At 43.1% G+C, this 19,346-nt stretch overlaps 1 protein-coding gene across 19 annotated transcripts in view; it reads right to left on the bottom strand.

The window, feature by feature from the left end:
• Window positions 1-19,346, bottom strand: part of DAB2IP (DAB2 interacting protein) — an 898,952-nt gene that overhangs the window by 846,757 nt on the left and 32,849 nt on the right. For 16 of the 19 annotated variants that reach the window (XR_004540860.1, XM_033960821.1, XM_033960835.1 and 13 more), the window contains one exon: window positions 14,598-14,673. Coding sequence is in view for 12 of the 19 variants with exons in the window: in XM_033960809.1 (XP_033816700.1) it covers window positions 14,598-14,673 (76 nt within the window). In the remaining 7 variants the exon portion in view is untranslated. Of the gene's footprint in view, window positions 1-1,222; window positions 1,240-14,597; window positions 14,674-19,346 lie in introns of those variants that run through there. The other 3 variants (XM_033960813.1, XM_033960817.1, XM_033960831.1) reach the window with 3 other exon arrangements.

Here is a 19,346-nt window from a genome sequence, read left to right as displayed (position 1 = left end):
ATCTAACCTGAGAGCTGCTACAGGAGAATATTGCTCCTGATTGGCTAAGGAGAAAGATGAGATCACCAGGCAGGTAACCTCTGAAGAGCATATAGTGTCATATACTTCAGCAGCAGACATATCAGTCCAGGCTGCTTAAGAATCAGCTCTGCTGAGCACTCAATAGAACACAGAATTCGTAGAGTTAAAACTGTTTAAATTTAAGCAAAGCCTCTCTTTCATCTCCATCAACCCTTAATCAAATTTTTTTTTGCTTTACACCCATGGAATTGCAGCCCAGTGAAGTTTTATTTGAAGCTCTTATTTCCAAAATGCTGCATTACATTCCACGGACCCTCTAACTCTGGCAGGCTGTCCATTCCCATGTTACAGCACTCCAACCTTATGTGGGCATTGCATCGCTCCCCTATCACATTCCTTCCATAAAGCGACTACAGCGTGGATCACACTAACAGCATTGTAACAACAAATGTCACAAAACCTGCGTCCCCAAATTAGTTTCTCACTTAATTTTTAATGGTGTTTTGAGAAAACTGATTCACAAAATGAAACTGAGAAACATAAGATGGACGGAACTTGTTCTGAAACCAGTTAATAATCTTTCCTTGCCCTTTTCGTTTCCAAAAGAAACAGATTTGCAAAAAAAAAAAGGTTAAGCCATGAGTAACACTGTTTGTTTTTTTCTCTTTTTGCACTGATCTTCTGTGTACTCAAAAGGCTGTTCAACCCACTCAGATCCATGCATACCTCTCTTCACATCCCTGAAATATCCCACCTTATGCACTGCCTAGCATGGACACTGCAACTGGAGAGGCTGCGTCTCTAACATCAGGGATAAGCAAAAAGTTCTCTCTTTGGCTGCCTACAAAGCCTGGAGATATCTTTTCTGGCCCGAGCCCAGGTCCTCATTCCTTCTGCATACAGTGCAAGAAATGGGCACTTAAAAAACAGCTCTCACACTGAACAACAGCTTTCTCATTACCTTGGAAATTTCATCTCATTGTGCAAGATTTTGTTCCAGCCATTCAATCCTGGCAATTTGTAAGACCAGTGAGTTACGCTTCCATACACAACCCTGTCGATCCATGAAGAATCCAGCAGTAACAGAGACATGCACAGACAGACAGACGCACAGACACACATCCAGTAGGATCACTGACTTGGAGAGTACGTTTAACTCGGCCACAATTCCTCATTCTTCTGCATGGCTTCTACTTCTTACCGTTGGAGTTTTCAGGGTCCAGAAGGTTATTGGGTTCCATTCCCTCATATAAACGCATTCGGGAAGAAAACTCTGCATGCAACCAAGGCACAAAAACCAGCCGTTGCCTAAGCTGATTCACCTGATTTATGTATTTAGTGCTGCATCCATGAGAGCCCGCGTTCCTGCCTCCCTATTACATCTGGCTGCTTTTCCGACTAGATGACTGGGTTATTACAGCATGCAGGCAGGGCCCCTCTCCAGCATTCACTCCATGCATTACATTTAAAGTAGCAGTAACATTTTTCTCAGTCAGAAGCTAAGAGTTTATGCAGTGTACTGGGGCTAATGAGGAAAGCTTTGCACTACAACATGAATGTAGGAGAGTTGAACATTGTTTTAAATCGCTTAGATTCATGCTTGCAGAGAGAGACTGGTTGAGGTTATTACACAGACTGAATATAGAGAACAGAAGCTAATAATGCCATACTGTCACAGTACAGGCAAAAATCAGGCTAATCTGTTTTGTAGAACTTGATTTCCCATGATCAATCTGCTTGCATAAAATTAATAAGAATTGCCACATTGGGTCAGACCCAAGGTCCATATAGTCCAGTATCCTACTCCCAACAATGGCCAATCCAGGTCACAAACACTTGGCAGAATTCCAAGAAACAGCAAAATTCTATGCTACTGACCCCAGAGATAAGTAGTGACTTTCTATACTAAAACATTTCACCAAAAATACATCAAACTCCAAACAAAATTTTTTTAAAAAAAGTATTATAGGGACCTTATTAGGTTTGCAGTATTTTTGATAAAATTATATTTTTATAGTGTATTATTCACAACAAAAATGGAACAGTTAAATCCAATAAATATTGACTTTTCCCCATGTCTATCTTAATATCAGATTATGGACTTTTTTCCTCCAGAAATTTGCGGAAACCCTTTTAAATCCCAAATCTGCTACTCCAGCAATGAAGGCCAGATTCTCAAAACTTTAGCACGGTTGTTAACTAGTTTCCGACAGTTTAGCCTGCATGCATTTTAGCGGTGGATTATCAAAACGGCATACCGCGGTCTTTAGCTAGCTTGCTAGCAGTCTCTGACACTGCCATACAAATTGGCTCTTCAACACTGAAATGAGCACTCCAGTGGATAATTAAAAATTGCCGAGCCATTCTCTAACAGCGGCGTCGGCGTCTGGATACAAAAATCAGCGACTAGTCCGGGGGTGCTGGTACAGTGCCAGCACAGTTAAAAATGCAACTTGTGGCATGTGTTTTGACAGTAGCTAATAAAACAAAAATAAAAATTACATGATTCACATTAAATATATATATATATATATTTATTTATTTTTTTATTTTTTTTAAGGGAGCGGTAAAAGCACACTTCTTGATGTGTTTCTGGCTGTGGTTCATGATAAAATTTTACCTTACAAACAAATTACAAGATTTACCTGAATTATAGTAGCTTTGGGGAGAGAAAGGCATGTTTTATGCACGCTTGTTAAAAGCCGACGTTGCTTCTCTCCTACTTTTATACTGCGACTGAAAAATTTGAAGCGAGATGACGAACAATGCTGTATTTCTACAGCAGCCAAAATTCAGCTTTAGGAAATGCTGGGCTTCTGTTTTCACGACATGAACTGCTCATGCTAGGCTTCTATCTGTTCTTGCAACATGAACAGTTTTTGCGACCAACCTCTACAGCCACGTGTGTCGCGTGCATATGACGTAAGCATATATTATGCTCAAACAAGGCACATGCTTATTGCATTGTGTTGCTTTTCCTGGCACATGTGCACACTCACACCTCTTTCCTTGTGTACTCTGCGCATGTGCCGATCACTATCGCCAGCGACTCAATGCATGTAAATTTAGTGAATCTTCACCACTGTCCGCCAACCTCTTTTGCATTTTTTTTTAATTACTACATAAAATGCCTGCGACAGCAAACCGTCAGTTTTTAACGCTGATTTTTGAGAATCTGGCCCCGAGTTCCAAAGATTAACTATTTCTCCTATTTGTTTTAAAGGTATTACCATATAACTTCATGTAACTTTTGTGGCATTTGTTGTTAAAATGCTATTAGTCTGATCCACGCTGTAGTCATTCTAGTCTTTATGGAAGGAGTGTCCTATAGGGCTCCTTTTATGAAGCTGCGCTAGCGGTTTTAGCACGTGCTAAATTGCCGCACGCGTTAGACGCTAACACCACCATTGAGCTGGTGTTAGTTTTTATGCGTAGCGCGGGGTTTAGCGTGCGCTAATTGGGAGCGCGTGCTGAAAATGCTAGCGCACCTTAGTAAAAGGAGCCCATAGTCTTTGTATGTTTTGAAAGAGAAAACAATCAGTTAATGTTTACAAGTTACTAGTTCTACTCCATTTTGTAGATGTGTATCACATCCCCCCTCAGCTGTTTCTTCTCCAGACAGAAGAGACCTATCTCTTAAACCAGGGGTGTCCAATGTCGGTCCTCGAGGGCCGCAATCCAGTTGGGTTTTCAGGATTTCCCCAATGAATATGCATGAGATCTATTAGCATACAATGAAAGCAGTGCATGCAAATAGACCTCATGTATATTCATTGGGGAAATCCTGAAAATCCGACTGGACTGCGGCCCTCAAGGACCGACATTGGACACCCCTGTCTTAAACCTTTCCTCATCTGAGTTCCATACCCTTAATCATTTGTTTGCCCTTCTTTGTACTTTTTCTAATTTGGCTGCACATTATTCAGGGTGAGGACTTACCATGGAACAATACAGAGGCATTATAATATTCTTTACTTTATTTTTTTATTCCTTTCCTAATGTTCTGTTTCCTTTTGCCACCACTGCACACCAAGTAAAATATTTTTTTTTCAGGTTTTTCAAAAAAACAATCCAAGAAATCTCTTTTGACACAGAAAAATAAAAGAAGCAAATTATACATAGCTAATAATAAAAAAAGGAAAAGAAAGTTAAAAAAGCCAAAATCCCTATCAAAGAAGAAATTATTTCATCTTAAAGACCACAATTAAGGGAGGGAGACAAGGAACAATTCAATAAAAAAATTGCTACAAACAAAATCCAGAAAGAAGCTAAGCCTGAGGGGAGAGTGTGGCACAGGGATTAAAGCTACAGCCTCAGCACCCCTAGGTTGTGGGTTCAAACCCACGCTGCACCTTGAGACCCTGGGCAAGTCACTTAATCCCCCCATTGCCCCAGGTACATTAGATAGATTGTGAGCCCACCGGGACAGACAGGGAAAAATGCTTGAGTCCCTGAATAAATACATGTAAATTGTTCTGAGCTCCCTTGGGAGAATGGTATAGAAAATTGAATGAATAAATAAATATCACATTACAGTGTAAACATTATGGGGCTGATTCTGTATAGGATGCCGATCTTGGTGGCTGCCTGAGAAGCAGCTGAGAATCATGTACTGGCGTCCTAAACAGAATCACATCTGCTCTAATGCAGTGTTTTTCAACCGCTGTTCCGCGGCACACTAGTGTGCCGCGAGATGTTGCCTGGTGTGCCGCAGGGCCGCCGGGCCCGGAGCTGACAGGGGGCCCGAGGCAGGGGCGCCAGTAGCTCGCCAAGGCAAAGTGAGTCGATCACCCAGGACTCACTTTGTCTTGGCGATCTAATCTATGGAGCCGATAAGTCTTCTTCTCCCCGACGTCAATTCTACAGTCGGAGAGGAAGTTCGGGCCAGCCAATCGCTGCCTGGCTGGGCGGAACTTCCTCTCCGATTGTAGAATTGACGTCAGGGAGAGCATGCGTCGGCGTCGGCTTTGGGGCCTGTTATCCATTGGTGGGTCCTGTTCCCCGATGGCAGCGGCAGTGGCAGTGGCTTGGGGAACGGCAGGGAGAAAGAAAGAAAGGGGGCAGGCAGGGAAACAGAAGGAAAGAAGAGAAACAGAAAAAAAGAAAGAAAGGTCAGGGAGAGAGGAAGAAAAAGTTGGGGGAGGGAATGAGGTGTGGAGGAGAGAAAGCATACAGGCTGATAGAAGGGAAGAAAGATTGGATGCACAGTCAGAAGAAGAAAGTGCAACCAGAAATCACCAGACAAGGTAGGAAAAATGATTTTATTTTAAATTTAGCAAAGTGGAGGCAGTATTACCACAGTTTTCAAAGGAATTTGCCCAAATAACTTAATAGTTAACTGGGTAAATTCCCAGAGATGAAAACTTCCCTTCACTTACTATGCACAGTTCTGAATTTATATCTGCTGTCTATATTTTACAATATGGTCACCTTTTACTAAACCGCAATAGTGGTTTTTAGCGCAGGGAGCCTATGAGCGTCAAGAGCAGCGCTGGACATTCAGCGCAGCTCCCTGCGCTAAAAACTGCTATTGTGGTTTAATAAAAAGGATGGAGGGTATATTTGTCTATTTTTGTATGCTATAAAAACCAAATACAGAGAGAGACTGAGAGCTGTTGACGAAGAGCTTGAAATACTGTACAAGTGTATCGCAAACTGTGTGCCATGGGGTATCTGCGGGAGGGTGAGTAATTCAGACTGCAGTTCGGTAGCATCGAGCCATGAAGCTCTTGGACTGTAAAATAACTCCAGCGAAGAGCTGGGGTTATTTTACCATCGTTTTTTGGCCCCAACGCAGCTTACAGTATATCACCTCATGATGCGTTTGCCAATTCGCATAGTACTACAAATGCATTTGCATGGTTTGCATCTCATTGCCAAGTAATGCACAGCAACTTAATCACCGCACAACTTTTGGCCCTGCAGCGTTAGTGTTGTTTAAGTAGCAGTAAGGGCTATTTACCACAACTTAGAGCCCTAACACTGCTTGTTGAATTCCCTCGCTAAGTTCATCTGTATTATCTGCAATGCAATTGATGGGCAGTAAAACCCAGATTCTCAAAACTGCACCACAAGTTAGGCAGCAGTAGGTACCATACCGCTGCCTAACTTAATTGGTTTTAAGCAGCACAGTAATTGACTGCATCAAACTACTGTATTTTCACTCATATACCGCGCACACGGGTATAGCACGTGGGAAACTGTAATTTATGTAAATAAATTTTTATATACCGTGCACACCCATATACCATGCATGCCGCCCCGACTCTCCCGTCGCCGCCCGACTCTCCTTTCGCCCGCCCCGACTCTCCTCTGGCCACCCCGACTCTCCTTTCGGCCGCTCCGACTCTCCTCTTCCCCTTGAAGTCCTGTCCCCACCCTGAAAGCCTGATGCCCCTCCCCCCCGACATCCGATTCACCCCCCCCCACAGGACCGCTCGCACCCCCACCCCGAAGGACCACTCGCACGCACTCGCACCCGCACCCCACCCCGAAGGACCGCTCGCACCCCCACAGCCTCCCGACCCCCCCTCCCATCATGTAGAAGCTCCTACCGTTGTCCTGCTGCTTCCTCTTCCGGCAGTCCCGGCCCTTCTGTGAGCCCTGCGTCTGCGTTGCTTCCTCTTCCGGCAGTCCCGACCTTTCTCTGATGTCAGAGAAAGGGCGGGACCGCCAGAAGAGGAAGCAGCAGGACAACGGTAGGAGCTTCTACATGATGGGGGGGGGGGGGTCGGGAGGCTGTGGGGGTGCGAGCGGTCCTTCGGGGTGGGGGTGCGGGTGTGAGTGCGTGCGAGCGGTCCTTCGGGGTGGGGGTGCGAGCGGTCCTGCGGGATGAATCGGACGTCGGGGGGGAACGATGTAAAAAAAAATTTATACAACGCACTCATGCGTATAACGCGCAAGGTTATGCACGGTTTGTAAAATCGTGTATAATGCGCACGTTAAATGCGTGAAAATATAGTAATTGCATGATCGTTAAAAAAAAAAAAAAAAAAAAAGTAGGCACCTACAGGTGCCTACCGAAAGAGCACCAGAACTGCATCGACAGAGGTGCCTAGCAGCACTTAAGGTCACGGTAGGTGTGGTTTTGGCTGGAAGTGACCTTAGATGCCTTTAGGCGCCTCTATGGATGCAATTGACATGTAGCATAGGCACCAGTAAGGTAGGCTTTTAAAACCCTGGTCTACATTACTGACACCTATGTTAGACGTAAGCTATGATTTTGCAAATGGCACCATTGCGTGACTGACATGCTATTGGCATCACTTTTGGAGACAGCTGCCAATATCAGCGCTGTTTGCTAAATCTGGCCCTAAATGTATTTTCTTTGTATTAACTACATTGGAAGATACTGGGAACTGCCCCAGATACTAACAGAGAAGCCTGGCAATAACCATACTTTAGTAGAAAGCTCCCTTAGATTTGCTGGTGGTTTACCAGTGAAGAGGGCCAGATCGACTTGCAAAAAACCATGCAGAAGACTTCAAGTGCAGTGGAGCAAGGATGTTAATGAAAGTTATATTTTATGCATTCATTTAAATTTAGTTAATTATATTTTTCAGTTGTAGCTCATGGTACACTATATTCAGGTATACTACGTATTTTCTATTCTGCGCCCACATCCAAAATTTGTGGTATGGTTTTTAAAATGCATCTTTCAAGATATTAAAGTGACCAAGGGCAAGGATTTTTAATTCAAATCTGTTATCAAAGTGAAATAAAAAGAATAAAATAAAGGAAAAGGGGGAAAAAAAAAAAAAAGAAAGAGGACATGACTCAATAAAATAAAGGAGAAAATAATTTCAGGAGGCATTGATTTTGTGTCTTGCCAGTATAAGGAGCCAAGGGGTTATTAATGATTTTCCTTCCTGTATTAATATAAGGATAACAATGTCAGTTTTGTGTCTTGTACAACAATCTAGAAAACAAGGGGACATACCTGGCAGCGACAGAGCAATGAAGCACTAATATCCTCTATAATAAAATCCTAAGCGCGCATGCGCACTTACGATGCCATGATCCCTGCTGCCATGATGTGTGCCTCCGTGGCTGTATTCTATTTGCAGTGCGTGCAGTGGCAGCGGCTTGTCTCCTGATAGGCGAGCAATAGCAGGAGGGTGTCACATGGATGCTGCGAGGTGTCCCATGCTGGTAAAAATTCTGCTACTGCTCAGGGAAGTGCAGAGAGAGAGAAAGGGGGCTGCGCTGGGGGGCAGACAGCAATCATGCTTTGCTCTGGGAGGGAGGGACAGAAAGCAGCCAAGGAGAGAGAGAGAGAGAGAGAGAGAGAGAGAGAGAGAGAGAAACACAGACAGAAAAAAAAGAGAGAGAGACCGACATCTATTCTAGCACCCGTTAATGTAACGGGCTTAAAGACTAGTCCCATAATATATGCAAAAAGATGGCAGTACTGTCTAAGGTACTCTGCAAGCACAATGGTGGTTTCAACAGGTTCTGTGCTTTGTGTACTCATCTATCCTTGCACTGTCTGCACTGGGTTAAGACGACTAAGTAAAGTTACTTACCTTCGAGAGTCTTAAGATCCTCATCGCAACATCCTCTTTATACCCCATCCCTGAAAATCATCAGCATGCGTCAGGCCACTTCATTTGCAATTACAGCCCCTACAATATGGAATTCCTTGCCACTTCATATTAGGGCGGAAAAAATTGAGACAAATTTAAGGGAAATCTAAAGAGCTACCTCTTCCAAGATGCTTACAACTGCTGAATAGACTTAGAAATAGCCAAGGTTATTAAATAATCTTCTTTCGCCTGCTTCCCCATTATAGTTTATCCTTTATGTTTTCTTTACTTTTAAATTGTAGTTCTCCCCCACCCCCCACCCTTTCCTATCGCTTCACGTTTGTGATGTAAGAACATAAGAATTGCCGCTGCTGGGTCAGACCAGTGGTCCATCATGCCCAGCAGTCCGCTCACGCGGTGGCCCTCTGGTCAGAGCGTTAAAAACCGGCATTTCATTTTGTGCATCATGTGGGCATCAATCAGACTGCTCATTTTAATAATGATGAGCTCGTTGTAATGTATTTTCATATCGGAAGCTGCTACACACCATGGAAGAGACTGCAATTTGCCGTTTTGTGCATCGATAGCTGAAATACTTTACCGCTAAACTGGTTAAAACTGGTTTAGCAACAATCATCAAATGCACGGTGAGTTTTGTGCATCTGCCATTGAGACTCATGCAAGAAATGGTAGTTATTTAGATTAGCACAATCTTTCAAGACAGAGATGGGCATGGAAGGGAGCTAGGTGTGACTGAAGCAAGGAAATCTTGTAAGCCCAGAAAGTGACAAAAATGGTCCTGGATTTGGAGCCATATTCTACAAGCAGTCATTCAATATGTCTGGCAGCTGGGATATATCCTTAGCAGTGACACAGGAATAGCTGAGCAGACTAGATAAATAATTTTTTTCAGCCATCTTCGATTCAGTCACCATATGTACTGATTTTATGAAGTAGAAAAGAAAACCTCATGGGGAGGTTATGTCTGTGTGTGCCTGTCACCTAGCATCAACAAGAAACCAGCAACAGGGATTTGAATTATATCTGAACTTTGAGACCAGAATACAGAGAAGAAGCAAAAGTCTAACTTTGTTCCTCTTGATCTAATATTTAGTTTACTCAAAAATGCCATTCTGTGTACAACTAATGGGAATACACACTTTCTATTCCTGCCTGTTTCAGAATGACAGGCCAGCTCAAGCTGACCAGACCTTGCAAACTGATATGCATTTTCAGTATTCATGTGCTTACAAGATTAGATTAAGGAACTTGAACTGCACTGGGCAGTCTATCACGACTGGCTCCAATTTTTTCTGCAGCTATCTGTTTGTAATAACTCTCCAGCTACTATTACAGTGAGACATACAGACAAGAAGGTGTTCATTACAAGAATCAGAAATGAAAACAAATGTTAAATGAAATGGCTGGGAAAAAAAAGAAAATGAAAACCAAAAATCACAATTTTACTCCCTGCAGTCCTCCATGAACAGATAGAGGAATGGAGGTAAGGACAGGAGACATTCAGTGGGTAGTGGCAACAGGTCAAAATGCACAGTAGAGAATGACACGGTGACAAAATTCATCACCGTCCCCGTCCCCGTGGATAACCGCGGGAAATAATCCCATGTAATTTTCTAGTGTCTATTTCAACCTCAGTCCTTCTACACCAGCATTCTTCAAAGCAAAGCTTGTGGGTCAGTGGTTGTGGCCATTCATACTCTGATTCTTCCCTCTCTCTTTAAAGAATGACATGAAGATGGTTTCCCGCGGTTATCCGCGGGGACGGGAACGGTGATGAATTTTGTCACCGTGTCATTCTCTAATGCACAGGCCTTTATCTGCCAACAACTTCTAATGTTCCTATGACCAGATGGGAACTTTCCGATTTGTTTAATTTTCAGGCTTAGAGTTCTCCACCTTGAAAATTACTCTTAAAGCTATTTCCACCGATAGAATGGAGCTTTACCCATAGAAATGTGATTTTTGAAAATTGCCCACCCTGCATGAGTAAAATTTACTACATAGTGTCATTTCACATGTAAGTTTGCCCACTGTGAGAGAGGTTTTTCCAGTGGACAGGTTTGGAGCAACATTTGGAAATGCACATGCATTTCCGAATTTAAGAGAACATGCATTATTCTACTTAGAATAAGTAAGGAAAGCATGTAGAATATGGCTGACAGAATTCTTTTCAACCCCTCTACACATATACCTGTACATGTAGCTAGGTGGTTGCTGTGCGATTGTGAAGTTGCACAGTACCACATTTAGAACAAATAGGGGAACTCATTGCCAAAGCAAGTGATAAAAGCACTTAAAAAAGGTTTGGACAAATTCCTGGAGGAAAAATCCATAAGACATTATTAAGGTAGAGCTGAAGAAAACCACAGTTTATTTCTGGGGTTAAGTAGCATGGAATCCTGCTTCTTTTTGAGGACTCTGCCAGATACCTATGAACTGGTGCTGTTGGAAACAGGATATTGGGCTAGATTTGACCCGACCCAGTAGAACAACTATTATGTCTGACTTTGAGGAAAAGCTCTGGTAGGGGTGGGAGGAGTTTTGGAAGGTTAAGGAGTATTTGCAGCCAGGTACTTTTTCCTTAGGCAGTGTGCTTTCACTTTGAAAACTGGTGCAAAGTCCATAGATTAAAAAAAAAACAACCACACTACTCCTGAACTTTCCAAATAATATTTGGGCAGTTTGAAAATTGCTCATATCATTTCAACTTTACCCAACTTCTCTCCATCATCTTCAATTTTTATTCTTTAAATGTTTCCCTAGCTTAAATTGCTTCACTGGGGTCTCTTACACTCACACTTGCAGCTGTGTTCTATGCACCATTAAAATGGAAATTAATTTTGCAAAATATTTTCTAGCCCAATAAATGTATGTCTATGATAATCATATATTCAATCATACCGTCTTGAAAACAAGGATACATGATCTTATGGCAGCATTTCTTTCAAAACAACAACTGTAAAATTCTTAACATTTCTTTTAACACAATTCTACTAAAATAAAGTGCAGAAGAATGAAGCAGTCAAAATTTCAGTCCTCTGACTGCTATGCCAACTCTGTGCAGAGCTTGTGGATTCTTAGGATCTGTATGAGTGACAGCAGCCACTGCAGATGTAGATCAAAAGAATACAGCAATACAATGAGATTCTCAAAAGTGAATAGAAAAGGGGGAGTTACCCCATGGGAAGAAAGACAGGAAGCAGTGGGGAATTTAAAAGGGAAGCAAATGTGTTGGCCTGCTGTGTACTGTAGCTAGTGTGAAAAAAAACTTCTAGCCTATGTTTTGCATTTGAAAGCACATTTCCAGGTGCGACACACAAAAATGTATCACAACAAAAACCTACAGAAGCAAAAGGTTAGCTTAACAGGGTACCTCCTCAGGTTAGTTATGCCCCTTTCAGAAAACTCCATTTCAATGAAAAAATAGCAGAATTACTTTGGGGTAATGATGAGATCAAAGACAGTAACACATTTGTGGCATGTTTCTATTATATGGAGCAGAAAAATAGTAGCTTTTATTGGTGGATATATAGAGATACAGGTACAGATTGTAGACCACAAATTCTGTAGCTTTTCCACACAGCTCTGCAATTGGACAGAAAAGATTTAAACATAGGGCTAGATTCAATAAGGACACTGAACGTGTCCCGACCACTTTGTGACCCAATTGTTCCTTGATCCGATTCACTAACCTTGGTGCTGGTCTGATCTGATCTGCGCATGCAAATGAGGAAAATGGAATGCAAATGTAGAAAGGTAGCGATTCACTAAACAATTTAAGGAACACCGACTGGGCTGGACGATCAAAAAACAAGCAACTGTTGAGGACCAGTCGCTCACGTCTTTTCCTACTCTCTGCGCCCTAAAATCCCAGCCCTGCAGCAAAAACCCTGCTCTCTGCCGCCCTGCCTGCATCTCTGCCCCGAAAGGAATCAGCGCCCCGACTCGCCTGCTCTCTGCCGCCCTTCCCCGCAGTGGAAGCCTGTGGTTTTAACCCATAGGTTTAAAACGGGGCTGCACCGCGGGGAAGGGCGGCAGAGAGGAGAGTCGGGGCAGCACGGGTTCACGAAAATCCTTCTGGCTATGCCATGTCTTTTCCTCCCCTTTTCCGATCAGCTCTTAAATCTCCTCTTTCAAATCTTTACAGCTTCATCGCTGCAACCAGCGTCATTTAAAGAATCAGGGCTGTTTTTTTAACATGCACTAGCTAGTGCTTCAAGTGAACGCACACTTCAAAACCAGCGTTAACTGCTTAGCATCTCCCCCTCCCTTTCATACAGTACCTCTCCCCCCCCCCCACCCCAACACACACTGTTCCCAAACACACAGAACAAAGAAAAATGAATAAATAGTATTACCATAGTTTGGGGTTCACCCACTACATCGTCACCTCCCCCCACCCTTTATTATAAGAAACAAGCCTAGTTTAACTTCTGAGCAAAAAAAGATGGTCTGCGCATGCGTCGGGATCGCTCTTCAGCGATCCATGCAATTGGTTGGCGGTTTGACTCCGATCGCCCCCATTTGGATGAGGGCACTTCGTGAATCAGCCCCTCAGCCACGGATCGGATCCGTGGCCTTAGTGAATCTATTCTAGCCCATAGTCCCAAATGCAGTTCAGTGGTTTTGAGGCTAAAAATGAAGCAATTAGAAAGTCACTTTTGGGTGGGGGGAGGAGGGATAGTTTGGCCTGGCTAAGTTACAAGTCACCCACATCTAATTTGTTTTTTCACCATTACCCCAAGATCCAATTCAGGTTTTGAGAACTACTGGCAAATATTAGTAGTGAACATTAATGCCAGCAAAGTTTACATCTATTTAGTGAACAATTACTAGCCTTGACAAGGTTTCTGGAGATGGGAGATACATTTCAATCCTCTACAATTCCTGATCTGGGTCACGTAAGATTAAATCCAGGGAGAGACAGGGGCTTCTTTCCATCTGCCCCCATAGGGTTCAAAACTGGATTTGCTGCAATATTATACTGTAAAGCAGAGTCAGTTATATTTCTGCAGGCAAACAGCAGACAAGAATATCACAAAAAAAAAAATAAAATCAAAGTGAAAGAAAGCAAAAATTTAGTAATGCAATCCAAGTCAGAGGATGCAAGACAGCCACAAGATGCATCAGCATTAACCTCAATGAAACCTTTGACACAGGTCCCATCCCCTCACTTTTGCCAACTTTCACTAATGAAAACAGACGGAAGCAGAGGAGAGAGGGTATGGAAAACTACAGGCATAAGAAATATCCCACTGGATCCCCCAAACAGGCAGCTTTTCAACAGGGCTTCTGCTGGCTGCAGGGCAGAAGAGTGATTTGGAAAGGCAACCTTTTGCTGCCCTGAAATTTTCAAGCAAGCACCATTTCATTCTGCTTTTGTTCTGAGCTGCTTCTATTTTACAACAAAAAGCTTCCAGTGATCTGCATCAATCAGATCATCAAAGGACATTGGGATCAGAAACTGAAAATGAAGAAACCATAGCTACAATTTCATATCTGGAGAGTGTCAGTGGAACAGCCCCTCCCACAGGGAAGCAGGCAGGACATCTGAGCAGCCCCTTATCCACAAAGGGCAGCTCCATTGCCACAAAGAACTGCCCTACCAGGATCCAGCTTTGGCAGAGAAGGGGAGTGAGTTGGGCCAGTGTGGGAGAGTCACTTTGCCCCCAACGCTCCTATTACATGCCACCAAACTTAAATAAAGGGCAGCTCCATTGCCACCAGGAGCTGTCCCACTGGGATCCAGTATCAGCAGAGGAAGGGAGTGAATTGGGTTGGCATGGGAGAATCGCTCTGCCCCCAAACACTCTTTCTACATGCCTAAAACACAAGCCAAAGGTGCACTTCTTAGCACAGTTCACAAAAGCAACTGAAATCCAAATTGAGAACAAAAGCTACATTACTCTCATATCCACCACCCATTGTAGTCCCCAAACCACTGAAGCAGCCCCAAAAGCATCAGAGGAGCAGAGACTGGATAATTGCTTTGCCCCCCCCCCCTCCCTCCCCGACGCTGATGTCACTCACATGCACATGACAACCATCCTCCATGGCACCAGGAAGCAGGGGCAACCTCCCTTGATGCTGATGTCACTCTCAGCGCCTGCTCAAAACAAAATTATAGCAATTAATCACACCTATAGGCTATAGGGAACCTACTTCTACATGTGAGACAACTCAGATACAATTTCAGTGCTTCACCAAACTTACCTGCTATAGAGCACTAATATCTGAAAGTGCGTTCACTCAAATACATCTACAACAATCTTTCTTCTATAGTGAACTAACCAAACTGAGCTGGTATCTCATAACAATTCTCTGCCTACTGATCAGCATCAGACAAACCAAAGCCTATTCCACCCCTCCCAACAGTAAATAAAATAATCCTTCAGAACACACAGTCCCATCATGGAGTCACCCTATGATAAACTGCGCCAACCACATGCAATGAGTAATCCCAATGCTGGTTGGACCATCCAGACACCAAAAATCACATCACTAAACCAAACTCGGACAACCTAATAAGAATCCCAACCACTTACACTAATGAAGTCATACTCACCTCAACCCCATTTGGACATGTTAATGGGAGATCAGTGGGCAAAAAGACTAAAATTATAAAAGATCTGCTCAATGAATTACAACCCAGCTTTCTACTCCTAAGCAAAACATGGATATCAATGCAAGATGACCCCAGATTACAACTACTCTACCAAATAGATTACAAAATCACCCACCTATCAAACTAGTCGTAGGGTGGCGATCCGTCAATACTATACAAATCATCTTTTCACATCAAAATCATGGAACCTATAACTCTCACCTCACTAGAACTACTAATGTTAGACTCTTCACAATGTTCCATCTGCTGCATACTATTCTATATCATGCCTGGAAAGTGGCTAGAAGCTGAACCACAGTTCTCACACCATCTCATAAGAACATAAGAATAGCCTTACTGGAACAAACTGAAGGTCCATCAAGCCCAGTATCCCGTTTCCAACAGTGGCCAACCCAGGTCCCAAGTACCTAGCTAGATCCACAGTACAATATGACTCCAAGTTCATCATAGGAGAGACCTCAATCTCCACCTAGTCTCAACTTCAAACTCTCAAACCCTGAAATTCCTTGACCTTCTAAATATGCTAGACCTCAAACCCTTTTTAAAAAAAAAAAATCCACACATGAAAAGGGCCATCGGTTAGATCTACTTGCCTCCTCCATTTCAACAAAAAGCACAAGTTGCCTAGAATTTAATTCCCTATCCAAAGTACATTGGTCAGATTACCTACTCCTAGAATTCACCATATTCGGGAAAGAGATATCAATAACCAAACTGACCTGCCGAGTAGCCTCTTATTATAGAAACAAAGTAGTACCTGAATCATACTGGAATGAAATAGATAACTCATTACTATCCCACCCCATCCCCAGCTAGGACTTCCTGGACCACTGGAAAATGGCCAATGAACAAACTAACCCCTCTCACATGTAGCAAAAGAATCCAAAGATCAGAGAAGTGGTTCAACTCAGCACTTATGTCTCTAAAAAAGACCTTGCAGACAAGTCGAGTGATACTGACAAACACCCCTCCCCAGAAAACAAGACTAACTAGCAGCAGAAAATCTTAGAATATATATCACTACCAACACAAAAGAAAGAAAGAGTACTCTAAACAGACCACCACAGAAAATAATCTTAAAATCAACAAACTGTTCTCATTATTAGATAACCTAACAAGATCACAAATGGTGACAACCCCTCTATTCCAACAGCCTCAGAACAAGCTATTTTAAAACAAAGATTCAATCCACAAGAGACCAGCTACCCCCAACCAGTCCAGCTAGACCCAGTGCAACAAAACCACCTAGGGAAATACCAGAGACAGATCTTGGAAAGATTTTGAAAAGATTAAATTCAAAGACACAAAATGGCTTCTAAATTACTCCAAATTGCATACTGCAGCCTTGACACCTGTCCACCTTTCCTGATCAAAGCAGCCACTCTAACAACCATAGGAATAATAACTTAATTTTTCAGCTATCACCTAAAAACTGCCTTTTCTCCAAATCAGGAGGAATTATCTTAACACCCATTCCCAAAAATCCAAAACTCAGTCCTTCTGTTGTGACCAATTATTGGCCAATAGCTTCCATCTCCCTATTTATCAAAATGATGGAAGGATATATCACAAACAACTCAAATACTACTTACAACGCTTCAATATCCTCTACCCTTCACAATCGGGATTTAGGAAAAATAGCACTGAGATTGGGGTCGCATCACTAGCAACATATGGAAAGAGCTACTAAGCAAGGATAACAGTGCAATCGTAGACAACTGGACCTCAACCCCCTGCCTCAAACTAAACAACAACAAAACCAAATTCCTTTGGCTAGAACCCTCAACTGACCCATGCTACACTCCAAGAATTATAGTAGATGACACAGACTTTCCATTAGAACTACAATCCCAAATCTTAGGAATAGAAATTGATAATCACCTATCCATGAAAAGCCATATACAATGAATAATAAAACAATCTTTCCTTGTGATGAAAAAGCTAAGATCCATCAGAAAATACTTTGAAACAGAGGCTTTCTGAATTTTAGCACAATCCCTAATCCTTTCTCAACTATGGTAGACTACTGTAATGTAACACTAGCTCTTTGCTCTAAAACATTGCTATCACGACTACAACTAGTTCAAACTGCATCAGTAAGACTCATACACGGACTATGGAAATAGGGAACACCTATATCCCTACTATATGAGACTACACTGGCTGCCCATAACCGTAAGGATCAAGTTTAAATTAGGTATCACTGCTTTTAAGATCCTGACAGGGAATGCCCCTGACTACCTAAAAGAGTTGGCCACACCATTCCAGGGTGCCTCCAACAGCTATTTCACCAGAAATCTTTCCCACTTAAAATTCCCAGCATGCAACAATATAAACAATAGCAAATTACCTTATCCATTCAATATCAATTAGCAAAATGGTGGAACCAACTACTACTTACACTATGATCTTATGACCACTATCTCAGGTTCAGAAAGCTTTTAAAAGCAAGACAAGGAGCCAGCCCTGAAGTAACTGAAATGGTAATTGTAAAAACCCATTTCTAAACTGTCTAATGCAACGCCTGGGACATAACGATGAGCCAAAGAACCTACTTAAACTTGTAATTTTGTATTTGTAACTATGACCTAACTGGACTGATCTACTTGTACTAGCAACTCTATTGAATGTACGTATCAAACTGTCCATTGTAACTTCCTGGGTAACTGGCCCAATCTCTTGTAATGTAATTCAACTTTGACCTGAATAGGTAAAGGCAGAATAGAAAACCTGATTACCGAATTTTTCGCTCCATAAGATGAACTTCTTTTTCACCCAGAAAGTGGGTGGAAATAAGGGTGCGTCTTTTTTAAAAAGTCCGTTGGAGCTTTACGCACTCCTGTCTGTCTCCCTCACTGGACGGCTGTTCTTCTGTTCAGACAGAGCAGCGCAGTAGGGAGGTGCGTGCTGTTCACGTTCCAGCCTGGTCCGGCACCGCTCCCTGAATGGCTGCCATCAGTTCTCGCAACTTTGTGACGGGCTGGGTCAGGAACTGGTTGAGTGGAAGGCAACAGAGAGTAGTGATCAATGGAGATCACTTTGAGAAAAGGGATGTTACCAGTGGTGTGCTTCAAGGTTCTCTTCTTGGGTCTGTTCTTTTAAAAATTTTTATAAATAATATTGCTGAAGGGTTGTCAGGTAAGATTTGCCTCTTTGCAGACGATACTAAAATCTGCAATAGAGAAGACACGCCGGATGGTGTGAACAACATGAATAAAGACCTGGCAAAGCTTGAAGAATGGTCTGAAATTTGGCAGCTAAAATTTAATGTTATGAAATGCATGGACATGCATTTGGCTGCAAACACCAGAGGGAATGGTACAATTTAGGGGGGTGAAAAACTTATGTGCATGACGGAAGAGCGGGACTTGGGTGTGATGATCTTAAGGTGGCCGAACAGGTTGAAAAGGTGATGGCGAAAGCTAGAAGGATGCTAGGTTGCATAGGGAGAGGTAGGAAAAAGGGCCAGTAGGAAAAAGGAGGTATTGATGCCTCTATATAAGACTCTGGAGAGACCTCATTTAGAATATTGTATACAATTCTGGAGGCCGCACCTTCAAAAAGATATAAAAAGGATGGAGTCGGTCCAGAGGAAGGATACTAAAATGGTGTGTGGTCTTCATGATAAGACGTATGGGGACAGACCTAAAAATCTTAATCTTTATACTTTATCTTTATCCTAGGTCTTCTCAGGGCCGCCATCAGGGCAGTACTACCAGTCCTGCATTCAGGGGCCCGGAGCTGACAGGGGGCCCGGGCTCCCCCAGGTTCCTAGACAGTGTTCTAAGGCAGGGGCGCCAGTAGCTCGCCAAGGCAAAGTGAGTCGATCACCCAGGACTCACTTTGTCTTGGCGATCTAATCTATCGGGCCGATCAGTCTTCCTCTCCCCAACGTCAATTCTGCAGTCGGAGAGGAAGGTCGGGCCAGCCAATCGCTGCCTGGCTGTGCGGAACTTCCTCTCCGATGGCAGAATTGACGTCGGGGAGAGGAAGACTGATCGGCCCGAAGCAGGGAGAGCATGCGTCGGCGTCGGCTTTGGGGTCTGTTATCCATTGGTGGGACCTGTCCCCGATGGCAGCGGCAGTGGCTTGGGGAACGGCAGGGAGAAAGAAAGAAAGAAAGGGGCAGGCAGGGAAACAGAAGGAAAGAAGAG

This window comes from Geotrypetes seraphini, chromosome 10, assembly GCF_902459505.1.
Source record: "Geotrypetes seraphini chromosome 10, aGeoSer1.1, whole genome shotgun sequence".
Taxonomy (NCBI): Eukaryota; Metazoa; Chordata; class Amphibia; order Gymnophiona; family Dermophiidae; genus Geotrypetes; species Geotrypetes seraphini.
The sequence above is the reverse complement of the archived record's forward strand: the minus strand, read 5'-3'. Positions and strand labels throughout refer to the sequence as shown.